Below are 18,269 nucleotides of genomic sequence, written 5' to 3' on the forward strand. Positions count from 1 at the left end.
CTGATGAATGCTGAGAAGTTTAGAACAGGGCCTCTTCCAGCTAATGTATTACAATCTAACTGGGGAGGTAAACGATATTTACATTAAAATTACACACATATCCCCTCTCTGTAAGCAATCAGGAAAAACTTCAGGAAATAATAGCAGTTGAAATTCATCTTGAAGAATTAGAATTTTGACAAAGAAAAAGAGAAAAAGATTTTCTAGAAAAAAAGAAATGAGGTAAGACATAGCAAAGCCAAGGATGCACACGACATGTTTGACTTTGAAAGAAATGCCTTGACTGAGACAGAACGAACACATGGGGGACTCAAAGGATAGAGCATCAAGCAGATACCACCCTATGGCAGGTATTAAATTCCAGGATAATGAGAATTACAGAAAGCAAGAAGGTTCTGGAAGCACTTTAAGCAGGGTGACACAATAAACCCGTGTTTCAGAAACACTTCATTTATCTCTGTCACTCTGTTCAGCTTGTGTTAAATATCTTATTTTAAATGTAGAATTATGAAAAAAATAAATAAACCAATATAGAATTATGGTTAGCAAAATATTTTCAATTTCTGTGAGATGGCAAGAGAGGTCCAAAATCCCTTATCTGAAGTCAGGGTCAGTTGTACTCCTGAATTCAGACTGTTTTTGTCTTTTTGTTTTTTTTAAAGAAAGGTTAACACAATGCACATAGCATATCACCTCTACTTGGGTTCAGGGCAGCACTATATATAGCCAAACATGTTAATATTTCTGCAATAAAACACGGCCAGGAGCAGTGGTTCATGCCTGTAATCCCAGCACTTTGGGAGGCCAAGGCAGGAGGACCATTTGAGATCAGGAGTTCGAGACTAGCCTGACAAACATGGTGAAACCCTGTCTCTACTAAAAACACAAAAATTAGCCGGGAGTGGTGGCTAACGCCTGTAATCCCAGCTACTTGGGAGGGTGAGGCAGGAGAGTTGCTTAAACCCGGGAGGCAGAGGTTGCAGTGAGCCAAGATGGCACCATTGCACTCCAGCCTGGGCAACAAGAGCAAACTCCGCCTCAAAATAATAATAATAATAATAATAATAATAATAATAATAATAAATAAAAGTATGCCCGCAGTGTGGGATAGACTACAAATAGTCTCACACTGGTTCAGGTCAAGTTTTCCACCAAATCAATTAACAAAAGCAGCATTTGGTTTTCAGAGCCCTTTGGATTTCAGAATTGCAGATAAAGGATTATAGATCAGAAATACTTTGCTCATCTTCACTTCAGTCCCTTGAGAAAACTGGGGTTTGGATCAGTGTTAATACTGCTCTAGATACAAGCAAGGGTCTCAGGAAGAAGAGAGCAAAGGAAACAATGAAAAGAAAAAGGTCTTCAGCAACATTTGCTGAAAGGACAACAAATGAAGACTGTGATCAAAGTATTAATAAGCTCAACAAAGGTATTAACAATGAAGGTATTAAGAATGGCACAGTGGCGAGGAACTTAAAATAGTTCCTGAGAAGGCACAACTAATGATTTGGTTGCTTTACTCACTTGAGCACTAGTCCCTTCCAACCACTCCTTGTTCTCTCACTCGAAAAGCAAAAACTAAAAGGTCTTTTTTTGGTAATGAAGTAAATACAAAAGCAAGATCTATCAATTCATGTCTATTTCAAATTAAGCAATGTAATTAAGATTTATTAAAGATTTTTTTAAAACCACATTTTGTAAGCACACTGTTTCCTTTAATTCCCGATCTCCTTGTTCTCATCTGGTGTAGTTTTTACAATAGGTTTGGATCTAAAACAGCACTGTCCAGGAGAAATATAACACAAGCCACAAATGTAGGCCGTATGTGTCCATTTAAAATTTTCTAGTAGTCATATTAAAAAGTACAAAACATGCCAGGAGAATGTTTTCGCTCACACCTGTAATCCTAGCACTTTGGGAGTCCAAGGCGGGTGGATCACTTGAGGCCAGGAGTTCAAGACCAGCCTGGCCAACATGGTGAAGCCCCCTCTCTACTGAAAATACAAAAATGAGCCAGGTGTGGAGATGCACACCTGTAATCCCAGCTAGTCGGTAGGCTGAGGCAGGAGAATTGCTTGAACCTGAGAGGCAGAGGTTGCAGTGAGCTGACGCTGCACCACTGCACTTCAGTCTGGGTGAAAGAATGAGACTCATCTCAAAAACAGTATAAAACAGTCGACAAAATTTTAATAATATACTTTATTTAATCTAACACATCCAAAATTCTTTTCTCTCAACCTGTAATCAATATTAAAATTTTATTAATGATATTTATGGGTTTTTTTTAATACTAGGTCTTCTTAGTATGTGTTTTACAATTAAAGTACATCCTAATGCAACCTAGGCACATTTTAAGTTCTGCAGAGCCACATGTAATTAGTGGCTACATATTGCACTGTGCTGGATTAGAGTCTTCAGAATGGTGACTATATACAGCCTATAATAAAATTAATTGGCTCCTTTTTTAGTTTACATCACTGTCCCCTCTATACCTGTCACCTTCAGGCTTACCTCAGATCGATTAGGCTCACTAAAGCTTCAAACAAATGTCTTTTATTTGGTCTTTCTTTCTTCCAAGCTATATACTATTTAATTTTAATATGAAGTTAAAATTACTTCACACACACACACACACACACATCTTTGATGGAAAAAAACTACTTTTTTTCTTCTTGTCACATTTGCAAGTTTACATATAAAACACTAGCTAAGAGGTTAGTTAGAAGGAGCAACAAAGACCTGATTCTTTCATTTATTTTAGGCTATGTCAAAAAGGAAGTATTAAGACCATAGATATATTATTAGAAAACCCATTTCTGCCATCTCCTTAGCCCTCCCGCTTAAGACACGCTGCAGTCTAGATCAGCCATGTACTAACAATGGTTAAAACTAGGTAGTTCATGGTCGTCTCTACTCTGCTTTCTATACTCTGACATTTTCCATAATTTTTAAAAAATGAAGAGAAAAAGCTAAGAAGCAAGTCCAAGGACACACAAATAATAATGATGATGATAACTGCTGTTATTAATAAATGCTATTATTGGCTGAGCGCAGTGGCTCACGCCTGTAATCCCAGCACTTTGGGAGGCCAAGGAGGGCGGATCACCAGGTCAGGAGATCAAGACCATCCTGGCTAACACGGTGAAACCCCATCTCTACTAAAAACACACAAAAAAAACTAGCCAGGCGTGGTGGCGGGCGCCCGTAGTCCCAGCTACTCAGGAGGTTGAGGCAGGAGAATGGCGTGAACCCGGGAGGTGGAGCTTGCAGTGCGCCGAGACTGCGCCACTGCACTCCAGCCTGGGCGACAGAGTGAGACTCAGTCTCAAAAAAAAAAAAAATAAATAAAAAATAAACAAATAAATAAACGCTACTATCATTTTTGTTAATATGATATAGAAAGGAATTATAAGGATCCTCCGAAGAGATTAAGGGATCACAAGCTTAAACAATATCTGACTGTGAGACTTTGCATCTAAACACACAGATAATGTATTTTCCTTCACACAAAGTCCAATTTCTGAAATGTTTCCTTCCATTACTTTTGTAGAGGTGACACTATTAGAAAACTGACTTCTCCACTAAGTATTTCTCTTGTACCAGCCACACAATCTTTTTCTACCAGGCACAAGTTACCATAGTGAAATAAGAACATGTTGCTCTGTCTTAAAGAGATCACTATTCCATTTCTCATATTCCTGTAAAAGTTTTGGACAGGTTACTAGGTCTATAAATACAGTTTAAGCTCCTTATGTTTAAAATAACACAAATCCTGGCAAAAGCTTGTTTGTATATTCTGAACCCAGAACAAATGAACCACTTTAGGCAATTCCAAAAGATTACACTTACGCTTTAAAAACTGTGCCAATGTTAATTAAATCTGGCAACTCTTAAGGGTGTACTTCACTGTATTACCTCAGAGTGGTTTAATTAGTTAAACTGAAATTAGGCTTCTGTCACTTCTAAAATCTAACTCCAAATCTGAACCAGAGTCTCCAGTGGTTTCAGCTGCTTTGACCACACTGTGGCACATTGGTTTAACACTGAAATATTCTAAACCACACCGAGAATATAGGCTACAAGAGGAAATAGACGTGGGTTAACCATAACATTATCTGCACAAAGAAGAAGTAATGGCAAATCTTCTACAGACATCACATCCAGTTTTTGAGTCATTTCATCAGCTCATTAAATGTCAAGACAGGATTGCCCATGCAATCTTGGAATGCAGCCAGTCTACTACCAAAATTGCTGCTATGCAACTTCACTTGACAAGACAAGTTCAAGGAATAGATGCAGGAGGACAACCAAGCAACCACCATAAAATGTGCTAGAGTTGGAATGCTATAAAGTTCTAGAAGAGAAACTCAAATTATGCCCAAAATGAACCACTCCTCTTCTAATGTTCCAGACAATATCCAAAACAAGCAGTGAATTAAAAGCTTATTCATAAGGAAGACAGATATGACTGAGGGTTGGGGAGCATATTTTTTCTGATACAACTTCACAGAACATAAAATATAATTTCACATAAATGGGATTTTAAAACACAGAATATTTATCCACGGAAATAACATTTCAATCATGCCAAATCTCACTGAGGTGACGAGTATAAAGAAATGCTTTGGACCCAGTAGGTGAAGTAAAGGGACATCACACACCTGTTTGAGAGAGAGGTAGGGGCAATTACAGTGCTATATTCAAAGCCTTTTAACCTACTTCAAGATACATTAAGTCTGAGTACATATAAGTGATTTTAAATACAAAAAGAATTGAAGTATCATAGTTACTCTGGGTAGTTTTATAATATTTTTTGCAAGGAATCATGCATTGAATATTAAAGATTTGCAATTACTATGCTCTTTTTCTGTTATAGCTAAAAATTGCTACTGTGACCAAAGCTTTCTAAAACCTGAATTACTCCAGGAAACAAAAAAATTGAGAACAGAGTTCCAGATGAAGGCATCATGATGATGAATGTCAACATCCTGGTCAATTATACTTAACTGCTTCATAAGACACTTCTGAAAGCCTCACTGTCCTGAGGCCCCGAAAACCTAATAGGGAAAAGATTAACATGTCAACAAGGGAAAACTGCCCTCTTTGCTCTCATTCTTTTTAAGCATAACTAAAATAAATTCTTTTGTTTTTTGGGGGACAGGGTCTTGCTCTGTTGCCCAAGCTAGAGTTCAGTGGCATGATCTCAGCTCACTGCAACCTCTGCCTCCCAGACTCAGGTGATCCTCCCACCTCAGCCTCCAGGGTAGCTGGGACTACAGTTGCACACCGCCATGCCTCGCTAATTTTTGCATTTTTTGTAGAGACGGGGTTTTGCCATGTTGCCCAGGCTTGTCTCAAACTCCTGGGCTCAAGTGATCTTCCCACTTCAGCCTCCCAAGTAGCTGGGACTCCAGGAGTGCACTACCACGCCCAGCTAATTTTTATTTTCTGTAGAGCCAGGGATCTCACTATATTACCCAGGCTGGTTTCAAACTCCTAGCCTCAAGGGATCCAGGGATCCTCCCATCTCAACCCTTCCAAAGTGACAGGATTACAAGTGTGAGCCACTGTGCCCAATAATCAACTAGCAATTTTCAAATAGGAATTCACAAATTTCATTGTTATGCGATATACCCCAGACACAAAATAACACAACAGGCCAGCACCAGGTTTACAACTCAATGAACATAAGTCCAAACTCCAGGTGCTCTGCTGAGTTGAGGAATCTAATGATGGAATTTATCAATATCATTCTTCTCTGATCATATGTTATGAAGATTTGGGGAGAAATATATATCCACACTAACATACAGTACATATTGTGTGGTAAAGTAGCACAAATGGGCAAATATTTAGGTATTTAAATTAATTATTTTGAATATTTCTCAAACTGAAAGTATAATCAATCTTTCTTTTTTTTTTTTAAGCAGAGTCTTGCTCTGTTGTCCATGGTGGAGTGCAGTGGCCTGATCTCGGCTCACTGCAACCTCCGCCACTCGGGTTCAAGCAATTTTCCTGCCTCAGACTCCTAAATAGCTGGGATTACAGGCGCATGCCACCACGTTTGGCTAATTTTTGTATTTTTAGTAGAGACGGGGTTTCACCATGTTGGCCAGGCTGGTCTCGAACTCCTGGCCTCCAGTGATCAGCACACCTCAGACTCTCAAAGTGCTGGATTACAGGCGTGAGCCACCGTCCCCAGCCTCAAACTGAAGGTATAATCAATTTTAAGAAACACAATGTTACAAATTGGCAAAGATTCAAAAGGAAGTACTTGTTGATACTTGTCATATTATCAGAACAGCCTTATCTCAACAATAGATTTATTATAATTTCTTAATGAGGAATTAATCTTACAAACCAACAGTAAAAAAAATTATCAACAGGTTCCTATATGTTTTTAACAGTACAAAGGCTAAGATGCCAGACAAAGAAATTCCTTTAAAAAAGAAGTTTGAATACTTGGGAAACAAATTTCCTTATTAGGGTATTGATGAAATAAAGGAAGTTATCATAGGAAAATGTAGCCCTGCAATTTCAGGCTTAGAATATGAAACAGAACATTCAGCAAATGCCAAGTTTTCAGTACACATCATACAAAATAATACCTTCTTTATTCAAAAGTTCTTGGTACTAAAGGTTCTAATAAACTTTGTTTCTGTTTCCCAACAAAGTTGTGCCAGGTAAAATTAGATTTGTACAAAACTAGCTATGGACATTGTATCCTCTTAAAGTAGCGAAGCTTACTCTAAGATTTAAAGCAAATACACATGTTCTTACAGTAGACACCAAAATCTCTCTTTTTATCTATACTATCAGGTGTTGCTGCATTGTCAGTAGAAACTCAGAAATGAAAGTGGGGAGGAGAAACCAAAATAAAAAGTATATAATGAAAAAATAGGTCGGGCACGGTGGCTCAAGCCTATAATCCCAACACTTTGGCAGGCCGAGGTGGGTGGATCATTTGAGGTCAGGAGTTCAAGGCCAGCCTGGCCAACATGGAGAAATCCCATCTCTACTAAAAATACAAAACTTAGCTAGGCGTGGTGGCATGTGCCTGTAATCCCAGCTACTCGGGAGGCTGGGGCAGGGTTATCACTTGAGCCTGGGAGGCAGAGGTTGCAGTGAGCTGAGATCACGCCACTGCACTCCAGCCTGGCCGACAGAGTGAGACCCTGTCTCAAAAAATAAAAATAAAAAAGGCCGGGCACAGTAGCTCATGCCTGTAATCCCAGCACTTTGGGAAGCTGAGGCACGCGGCTCCAGGTCAGGAGATCGAGACCAGCCTGGCTAACACGGTGAAACCCCGTCTCTACTAAAAATACAAAAAATTAGCCGAGAGTGGTAGCAGACGCCTGTAGTCCCAGCTACTCGGGAGGCTGAGGCAGGAAAATTGCGTGAACCCAGGAGGCGGAGCTTGCATGCAGTGAGCCGAGATTGCGCCACTGCACTCCAGCCTGGGCGACAGAGCGAGACTCCGTCTCAAATAAAAAATAAAATAAAATAAAATAAAATAAAATAAAATAAAATAAAATAAAATAAAATAAATAAATAAATAGAAAAAGAAAAAAGAAACTGTGAGAAAAATTTAGCTATGACAATACTATTGTTTTCAATAAAACCAATGATTAGAAACATACTGATTTTGTCAGTCAGTTAAATGGGTATATAACAAGAAAAGCAACCTCAAGAAAATTTAAGCTAACGGTACATTCTTAATTTTACACCATGGCAAAAATGCTTTAAACCTATAAATTATCAACGATATATCTTGGCTATTAGTAAGAAGTACTACAGGCCCTCAGTGCAACAAACGTTTTCAGCAGTAAAACCTGATCCTAAAAAAAAAAGGAATGCTGTTAAGAAACAAGGTTGTTCTGCCTACTGCAGGGTCATATAAAATAGAAATAAAGGCTTTTGATCTTTCCTCTATCAAAAACATGAAAATTATTCTTTCTGCTAACGCTTTAGTACTTATTATGGGAAGGCCCCACAACAATATAGTAAAAATCAGGAGGCGGGGTGGTGGCAGAAGTACTGTGCAGACAAGTAAACTAGGTTTGTCCACAAAAGGCAATGAAGTCATTTCAGCATAATGAAGAAGAGACATCAACAAGTACTAGCAGGCACCTTTTAAATAACACCTACAGATAGGTGGCCACTATCACCTGACAAGTAGGGAAAACAGACATACCCTCACATATATGTTATTCTATTAAAGCAGGAGCCAAATACCATAACCATCTTTTAAAAAATGTGACATCATTAGCAATGCCCTATGCTCAATCCCTCCTTCCAGAAGCTTATTATAAACCTGAGGTTAAATCTATTCATTCTTTCTACAACTCTGTACAATATAAAAACACATCTAATACCCAGAATTCCCCATTCCTTCTCCCTGGTTTCCCTAATGTAGCCAGCATCTGGTCACATCACCACTTACAAAAGAGGAAGTGAGAAGCTGATCTAAAGAATTTCCACTAAGCGAGCAGGTAGCATAAATGAATGAACACAATGAGACTTTCCCATGTGATCCACTCAAGACACATAGGTTTACTATGTCTTACCTTGCTATATAATAATTTACCAAATAATTATCTTTTCTTTCCAAATGTACTATAAACACATATACAACAGTGTGATCCCAAACTTTTTTTTTTTTTTTTTTTTTTTAAGACAGAGTCTTGTTCTTGTCCCCCAGACTGGAATGCAATGGCATGATCTCGGCTCACTGCAACGTCTGCCTGCCGGGTTCATGCGATTCTCCTGCCTCAGCCTCCCGAGTAGCTCGGATTACAGGTGCCCGCCACCACGCCCAGCTAATTTTTGTATTTTTACTACAGACAGGGTTTCACCATGTTGGCCAGGCTGGTCTCGAACTCCTGACCTCATGATCCACCCACCTCGGCCTCCCAAAGTACTGGGATTACAGGTGTGAGCCACCACGCCCGGCCAACCAAACGACTCTTAAGTCTTTCAGAAGAGAACAGGGTTATCACAACCATAATCTGATACTCTCTTATAGTCCCAGCGAAAAGCAGCTTTCATTCTTGGGCATGACAAAAGCTAGGGAGCTTTCTAAGGAAAATGGGACTAGAAGGCAGAATGTCACCCAGACTGGGGTTAGATCAGTATCTGGAATCAGCTGCCACTAACAAAAGGCTAGCAAACACATTTCTTGGAAAAAGAAGGATTTTTAAAATTACACATCTTTCTAAAAGTTTTCAAGTTCACAGTATTATCAAATCAAGGGAGATGAAAAGCTGGTAGGAGCAGTTGCTCCTAGAATCACTACTAGTCTCAAGATGGAAAACCCCAGATTTTCTCCCTGAGTTATGCAAGACTAATTTAGACGAAGAGCTGCACTCTTTCTTTAGTTTGCCAAGTATCAGATTTTACATCAACATAAGAAGAGAATAAATAACTATATGCTCTATTTCCTAGATGTGCCTATGTAAATAAAATGACAAAGGCTCTGATGTCCTAATAGTGAATTAGGACATCAGAATCTCCAGGGGAAATTATAAAGGGAGGTCTTCATGTATACAGAAGTAAATTTACCACAAACATCAATCTATAAAAAGGGGACAAAAAAAAAAACAGCAGTTGTGTTCCAGCAAACCTAGAAGGAGAAAGATGGATCTAAAAATAAGATTTATGGGTGACAGAGCCTTTGCAGATTAAAAGAACGAATGAATGAAGGAACAAATGAACAAACGAACGAATGAATGAAAAAAATTAAAAACAGGTTTAAGGATGCTGGTACCATACAGGGAAGAAGGAAAGAAGGGGTGAGGGAGCCAACGACACCACTGTATGTATGTGTCTATATGTATATATATATATATGCATAGCTCAAGAAAACATAACAAAGAGGCCAGAAAAGGAATTCTAATTTTAAAATCTACTGCACTCACTGCAAACTAGGAAAATAAATCCTATTTAATCAATGTTATATATTGTTATATGAAGTGTATTAATTTTTATTCTTAAAGATGGTCACTCAGAACCTCCATAAATTGTAATGTCTTTATCTGAATCCCTTCTGAACTATCTGTTATTCGGAATAAATTTCTGTATCTAAAGTATTATACCTAAAGTGAGGAAAATAAGACTTGAAATATTCCCAGTAAGAAACAAATGATTTTATTTTCAGGCTAATCAGTTAGTTATAGCAGGCTAAGATGGGCAAAATCAAATATGGAATTTTAAAAACCCTACGTGATAATAAATTCGGTGCATTCCCTTATGTAAATTTTCTTGCTACAGATATTCTTCTAAAACTTATGGGCTTTAAACTGTTTTCCTAAGCATACTCATACCTATACACTCATATATAGTTCATAATCCACAGGTGTGAACTAGATGGGATTAGGTAGGCAATCTATATTCAAGCTGACCAAAATGAAGCTAAAAGCCTGTCTGAAACATGAACTCATAACCTTTGTCTCATTAAGCAATGCACTCCCACTGTTAAAAGATTCTAACATCAACTTGGATTTGAAAAGAGTGGGAGGCAGTGAAATACTAACAGGGAGAAAATTTATGGAGTCTATGCAAAATTTTCTATTAATGAAAACCAGCTGCAAGAACAACAGATGCTGTTTTCAGTATTTGAGCCTGGTGGAATACTAACGGGGTTTCTTCTATTCCAAGTTTCCATTTTGGAAGCAAGGCCTTGAAGTCATTATTCCCTCAGGGTCATGGGCACTCTACAGAATACCTTTCCAAAACAACTGTTCTAGAGTCTAAATTTTCTGTCCATTAGATGTGTACAGTGTCTCTCTGAAGAGCCATTTAAAGCCATCCTTGTATGAGAAGTTTCCCCCAAAGGAAAATTGAGACCTAACTCTATCTATGTGATCCATAAGACCTGTAGCAAAGTCTAACTCAAAGTTGTTAATTTTAGACTTAACACCAATATCAGGGATATATGCCACTAATAAAACATTGTGATAAAATATTAATCACTGATTATTTTCACCATAATCTATTTGATTGCCACAAACTTAACTCTACCACTTGGTAAATATTTTTTCCCAAGCTTTGGTTAATTAGTCTTGTTCCCACACAGCCCATAAATCAACTTTAAAATTGTTTGCATGTAACCATCATAATATTTAATATATTCTACCATCTGTCCCAACACCAGTTAACAGCAATAAAAGATATATATATATACATACATACATATGGGCTTTGTTTTCCTAACTTAGGACAGCCAGTTCTTCCAGTATAGATCTTACATAATTTTGGTTTGCAGAAATTGCCCCTAGGAAATTCAGGAAGTGCCTTTACCCAAAATGAGGAAAATCACTTACATAAACTTTTAAGACTAGAAACTGATCAGCAGCCATTTCTCATACCAATACATCTCTCCATCCTAGGATTATGTGGAAGAGAATATATTATCCCTAGAATCATGAAGGTTGAGTAAAATTTCTGTAAAAGGTACCTTTGGCACCCCAGACAACTGTTAAGAAAAAAGAATTATCTGTACTCAAATCATTATACTGTCGACTCAAAACCCATTATAAAAGTGGCTTGAAAATGAAAAAGCAAAAAACAAACCTCAATCTTGTCTGTTTTGGCATCTCCCCAGTATATTTTGCCTTCATCATAATCCAAGGCTAAACCATTTGGCCAACCAAGAGAAGTGTTAACCAATACTACACGGTCAGAACCATCCAGAGCTGCTCGCTCAATTTTCGGAATTTCTCCCCAGTCAGTCCAATACATGTACCTAAAGAAGTATACAAAAAATGAGCTAAAAATAGATAATAAAATGTAACTTTCAGATATTCTAAAGGTGAGATCCATCCCTCCTATTACACTGGTATCATCAGTTAATGCCAAGGAAGAGAAAAAAAAAAAAAACATATGAAGAGTGTGTTTAAGACATTTATCCCAGCAATATATAAGATTGTGGGAAATTTTCAGATCAAACAGTGTGTTCTAGAGCCAATCCTGAAAATGCCTCCCAATAATGAGATTACAGTTTTACTTCTCTTTTTTTTTTAATATTTTGTGTGCCCTTTTCCATGAACTTTCTCTCTCTTTTCCTTGATGGCTTGTCACCTCTGACACAAAAGGCTTATCCCAGCAGTATTACTCAGATGGCAAACTGAATTCTCAAAATAACTATTTCTTCCTGCGGTGCTAAGTGATTCTTATGGCTCCTGGATGTTTAGATGGCTCTAAGGCCTTGGTATATACTGAGGTGTAATTTGTCACTATGCTTGTCCTCAGAACAAATCTCAAAGTAACGAAATTGTTGAGTATGTAAAAAGTTGTACTTCCCTGGACTATGATCAGGGTGGCATGGCAAAACAAAACAAACAACAACAACAAACTAGAAGTAAAGCTGCATGGGCTGACAAAGTTTTGGAAATCAAGTCATTCATGTATTTAGAGAAAAAAAAGTAAGCTATATTCTTACTATAAAGTACTGAAAATGGAATTAAAGCTTCTAGGGGAAGGGAAAGAGTTCTGAAAACAATTTCTTTCCACATTTTTCATGGTAATGATGCAATCTGAGCAAAATCTGCAGACAACACCCAAAGTCAGCAAACATGGACTTAATTTAGAAAGAAAAAATATCTAAGACATCCAAGGCAAAAAACTAGCAATTTTTAAACTTGAGATTGTATTCTAATCACCATATCCTAAAATAGACAGCCATTAAAGAGCTGTTTACTAGAAACCAATATATATGTCATGTTATCTTAGTCAATGTTTTCAGGAACCTGTGAAAAACAGAAACACCACACAGAATTTACTATCAGTAGAGCTTCTTACCCAACCATGGGATCTAACACAATAGCCCGGGGTTCCTCTAAGTCCTCTGAAATCAAGATCTTCCTCATGGTCCCATTGAGCCTTGTCACTTCTATTCGATCAGTGCCAGTGTCTGTCCAATAAAGATTTCGTGCAACCCAGTCCACAGCAATACCATCAGGATGGGCAATTTGAGCAGTGACCACAAACTGACTGCCAGATCCATCTATAAATGAACGGCGTATGGCCCTCACTTCATCATCAGTCCAGTAGATGTAGCCTTCCACAGGATCGTAATCTATGGCAATGGCATGACGGATGTCTTCTAACTGCAGAACAATGTCTGTAAAATCTGGTGTATCCAAAGAAATGCGTCTCAAGTCTGTCCTTCGAGCTAAAAGCAATAATTCTGTGGCACCTAGAACAACAAAGTGAAATGAAGAATAGTTTGAAACCCAGAGGTAAAATTTAGCTGCTCTAGATAAAGAATTGAGAACTGAAAAATAAATATAAAATATACATAAATTAACACAAAAGGATGTGCGCTCTCTTTAGAGTGGAAATGGAAAGTAATACAGTGAAATAGGAAGAGTCTACTCTGAGGTCAAGCTGTTTAATGGCTAACTCTCCAAATTAAGTTGTGATACATTCTATGGTTTCATTGGAATTAATCCAGCTACTTAAAAGTACAATGAATAATGACTATGTAATGACTAAGAAGCTAAGTAGCTCAGTATTAAAGGAGAAGGAAATGTAGGATATAGATCCTTTGTTCAAGAAGCATTTTTTAAAAAAAGATAAAGAAATTTAGGACAAGAATCTTTGTGCTTGATAGGAATGTTCTAAAATTGGATTGTGATAACTGCGTAACTCTGTACATTTACTAAAAAGTCACTGAATTGTACAATTTAAAAAATGGATGGATTTTGTATGGTATGTAAGTTACGTCTCAGTAAAACTGTCTTAACAAAGAGAAATACAGGGCAATACCTCACAGAATCGAGGACAAAGCAAGCTATGGAGAAACAAACAGCTGCAATGGAGGGAAGGAACCAGATAAACATAACACAGTGGTTAAGAGTTGTGGCTCTCCCTCTCCCTCTCCCCTTTCCACGGGCTCCCTCTCCCTCTCCCCTTTCCACGGTCTCCCTCTCATGCCGAGCCAAAGCTGGACTGTGCTGCTGCCATCTCGGCTCACTGCAACCTCCCTGCCTGATTCTCCTGCCTCAGCCTGCCGAGTGCCTGCGATTGCAGGCGTGCGCCACCACGCCTGACTGGTTTTCGAATTTTTTTGGTGGAGACGGGGTTTCGCTGTGTTGGCCGGGTTGGTCTCCAGCTCCTAACCGCGAGTGATCTGCCAGCCTCAGCCTCCCAAGGTGCCGGGATTGCAGACGGAGTCTCGTTAACTCAGTGCTCAATGGCGCCCAGGCTGGAGTGCAGTGGCATGATCTCGGCTCGCTACAACCTCCACCTCCCAGCCGCCTGCCTTGGCCCCCCAAAGTGCAGAGATTGCAGCCTCTGCCCAGCTGCCACCCCCTCTGGGAAGTGAGGAGCGTCTCTGCCTGGCCGCCCATCGTCTGGGATGTGAGGAGCTCCTCTGCCTGGCTGCCCAGTCTGGAAAGTGAGGAGCGTCTCTGCCCGGCCGCCATCCCACCTGGGAAGTGAGGAGTGCCTCTTCCCGGCCGCCATCCCATCTAGGAAGTGAGGAGCGTCTCTGCCTGGCCGCCCATCGTCTGAGATGTGGGGAGCGCCTCTGCCCCGCTGCCCATCATCTGAGATGTGGGGAGCGCCTCTGCCCCGCCGCAACCCCGTCTGGGAGGTGAAGAGCGTCTCTGCCCGGCCGCCCCATCTGAGAAGTGAGGAGACCCTCCGCCTGGCAACCGCCCGGTCTGAGAAGTGAGGAGCCCCTCCGCCCGGCAGCCGCCTCGTCTGAGAAGTGAGGAGCCCCTCCGCCCAGCAGCCACCCCGTCTGGGAAGTGAGGAGCGTCTCCGCCCGGCAGCCACCCCGTCTGGGAGGGAGGTGGGGGTCAGCCCCCGCCAGGCCAGCCGCCCCGTCCGGGAGGGAAGTGGGGGGGGGTCAGCCCCCCGCCCAGCCAGCCTCCCCGTCCGGGAGGGAGGTGGGGGGGTCAGCCCCCCACCAGGCCAGCCTCCCCGTCCCGGAGGTGAGGGGCGCCTCTGCCCGGCCGCCCCTACTGGGAAGTGAGGAGCCCCTCTGCCCGGCCAGCCGCCCTGTCCGGGAGGGAGGTGGGGGGGTCAGCCCCCCGCCCGGCCAGCCGCCCCATCCGGGAGGGAGGTGGGGGGGGGTCAGCCCCCCAACCGGCCAGCCGCCCCATAGGGGAGGGAGGTGGGGGTGTCAGCCCCCCGCCCGGCCAGCCGCCCCGTCCGGGATGGAGGTGGGGGGAGTCAGCCCCCGGCCCGGCCAGCCGCCCCGTCCGGGATGGAGGTGGGGGGAGTCAGCCCCCGGCCCGGCCAGCCGCCCCGTCCGGGAGGGAGGTGGGGGGGTCAGCCCCCCGCCCAGCCAGCCGCCCCGTCCGGGAGGGAGGTGGGGGGGTCAGCCCCCACCCGGCCAGCCGCCCCGTCCGGGAGGGAGGTGGGGGGCTCAGCCCCCCGCCCGGTCAGCCACCCCGTCCGGGAGGGAGGTGGGGGGGTCAGCCCCCCGCCCAGCCAGCCGCCCCGTCCGGGAGGTGAGGGGCGCCTCTGCCCGGCCGCCCCCACTGGGAAGTGAGGAGCCCCTCTGCCCGGCCACCACCCCGTCTAGGAGGTGTACCCAACAGCTCACTGAGAACGGGCCATGATGACAATGGCGGTTTTGTGGAATAGAAAAGGGGGCAAGGTGGGGAAAAGATTGAGAAATCGGAATGTTGCTGTGTCTGTGTAGAAAGAAGTAGATATGGGAGACTTTTCATTTTGTTCTGTACTAAGAAAAATTCTTCTGCCTTGGGATCCTGTTGATCTATGACCTTACCCCCAACCCTGTGCTCTCTGAAACATGTGCTGTGTCCACTCAGGGTTAAATGGATTAAGGGCGGTGCAAGATGTGCTTTGTTAAATAGATGCTTGAAGGCAGCATGCTCCTTAAGAGTCATCACCACTCCCTAATCTCAGGTACCCAGGGACACAAACACTCTGCCTAGGAAAACCAGAGACCTTTGTTCACTTGTTTGTCTGTTGACCTTCCCTCCACTACTGTCCTATGACCCTGCCAAATCCCCCTCTGCGAGAAACACCCAAGAATGATCAATAAAAAAAATTAAAAAAAAAAAAAGAGTTGTGGATCCAATATAATTTGATTCAAGAAGCTACACAAACTTTGGGAAAATATCTAATCTCGCTAAGCCTAGTTTCCCCATCTATACCTTGTAAGGTTGCTGTAAGGATTAAAGGAGATAAATCTAAAACTCAGGAAGGTACTGAACACTTAAGTACTCAAGAAATATTAACTAATACTTACCAACAGTATTAAAAAATAAAGATTTTCAGATTTTTATTTCACTGAATTTTAAATTAGGTTTATTTATGAACTGTTTAAAACCCAAGCCCCAAATACTTAACCACATAACCAAGAATGAAGATACTGAGCTCAATCTTTTTTTCATTTTAAATGTTCAAGTAAACCACCAGCAAAAAATCATCTAACTATAGGAAGCTAATAAAAGACAGTAAGCAAATTGACAACTGAAAGAATAAGAAAAGATTCCCAGCTAAATAAATGAGTCCAAAACAAAATACTGGCATATAAACTTCAAGAATCAATCTGCAATTACAAAAAACTGAGAAGAGGAGTGAAGCCTCTCAATATCAGCCCTTTCACTCTAGAGCTAATTATAAATGAATTCCAACTTGAAGAAAATACAGCCCAAATGCCACTGCAGGAACCAAGTAGGAATAACTTTGTACAATTCACTGCCCCGGCTAACAACCAAAATGAGCCAGCCTAGAACTTCACAAAGAAGTCATAGAGCTGTTAATTTGAGCAAGGTGATCAAAACAGAACAGTTAATTTAAGGCTACTACATGCCAAATGCACATATGAAATTCAAAACTGGTTAAATATGTACACTTGCACTGCTGTGAGGGAGCAGATAGACCATTATTGCTAAAATAAATCCTCTGTTTTAAAGTCAGCTACATTTTTAAAGAAAAAAGCAACATTACAAAAACCTTTTGTTTTAAATTGAAACCAAATTGCTGTCTGCCATGGAAACCATTTGACAAGAGTCAGCCAGCTTCACCTTTTACTATGAGGATAGTTTATCAATGCCAAGTCATAACAAACATCCTGTAGACAGACTCAATTCCATCTCTCTGACTCCCTGGCCCCCTTGCCAGGGACTCTAACACACTCCAAAACACAGGCTTCTGCTTTTCAGAGTTAGATAAAGAAGCCACAGCTAAATACAACAATTTTCTTACCAGGTCTTGCTGGTTGCTAGAGAACCAGATGGTGATCCATAGGGGTGAGAATGAAGAATAACATTCTCATTAAGAAGAAAAACAGAAGAACTGGTGTTCTTCCAAACTGGAAGTCCCTTAAAATGTCCTAAATCAGTATACTTTCTCCAACATGCCCTCTCTCTATAGGGAATTAAGAGTAAGGAGAAGAGGCAAAGTGTGTTTCTTAAGTATAAAAAGAAGCTGTTTTAAATATGGATTTTTTTTTCCTAGCTCTGAAAGCATCTCTCTGTTGTTAAAAAGCAATTTAAAACATCCTTAAATAATTTGTTATAAAATATATCTCATGATATTCTTTGTAGCTAAGTTTAATAAACATACTTTCTTTCACAGAGGTTCTTTATTCACAAATGCTACCTGTTAAAAATATATTCCTTATGAGAATACTCATTTCCATAGTTATCAACTGTGATATCAATGACTATGAGATTTGACAGAAAAGATAAAACACGTAACTTTTTTCAAAAATATGTTATTTAAAACACTAAAATAATTTATAAAATAGCATTCAAGTGATGCCATAGAACAAAACATTCCTATTCTATAACCATGTGTGAAGACTGTGAAATTAAGTGACTGGTCTCCCAAAGCAGTATAACCTAGAGAGCTGATTATAGAGAAAACAAATCATGAAGAATTCCAATAGTTATAAAATTTTTCATTTTGGATAATATCTTCTTACCATCTTTGCAGGTTTTTCCATTCTCCAGGAGTTTGACCCCAGTGGGGCAAGCACACTGATAAAAAGGCTTGACTGGAGACATCAAACACAAATGGGAACAACCCCCATTGTCAATTCCACATGGATTTGTGGCTGTCAAATATAAATCACATTGATTAATATCAATGATTACTAAGTACACAAAGGTTAACAACCATAACATGAACAACTGTGATAAGCCAAAATTATTACCAAATGTCATGCAGGTGCTTGACTATCAAACCATCTGCAAAGACAGGAATTAATCAGTGTGAATTTACTTAGTATTTTGTATCCAAAGAGGAATACACAAGAAGTAAAGCAGGAGATCCCTGCCCTA

General features: G+C 40.6%; 1 protein-coding gene across 3 annotated transcripts in view; it reads right to left on the minus strand.

Annotated features, from left to right (window-relative positions):
* Positions 1–18,269, minus strand: part of LRP6 (LDL receptor related protein 6) — a 153,418-nt gene that overhangs the window by 52,314 nt on the left and 82,835 nt on the right. For all 3 annotated transcript variants that reach the window (XM_019039057.4, XM_004052742.5, XM_055358689.2), the window contains 3 exons: positions 17,912–18,043; positions 12,799–13,195; positions 11,572–11,743 (listed from right to left, as the gene is read on the minus strand). In XM_019039057.4, the coding sequence (XP_018894602.3) occupies positions 11,572–11,743; positions 12,799–13,195; positions 17,912–18,043 (701 nt within the window). The remainder of the gene's footprint in view (positions 1–11,571; positions 11,744–12,798; positions 13,196–17,911; positions 18,044–18,269) is intronic.

Source organism: Gorilla gorilla, chromosome 10 (genome assembly GCF_029281585.2).
Source record: "Gorilla gorilla gorilla isolate KB3781 chromosome 10, NHGRI_mGorGor1-v2.1_pri, whole genome shotgun sequence".
Classification (NCBI taxonomy): Eukaryota; Metazoa; Chordata; class Mammalia; order Primates; family Hominidae; genus Gorilla; species Gorilla gorilla.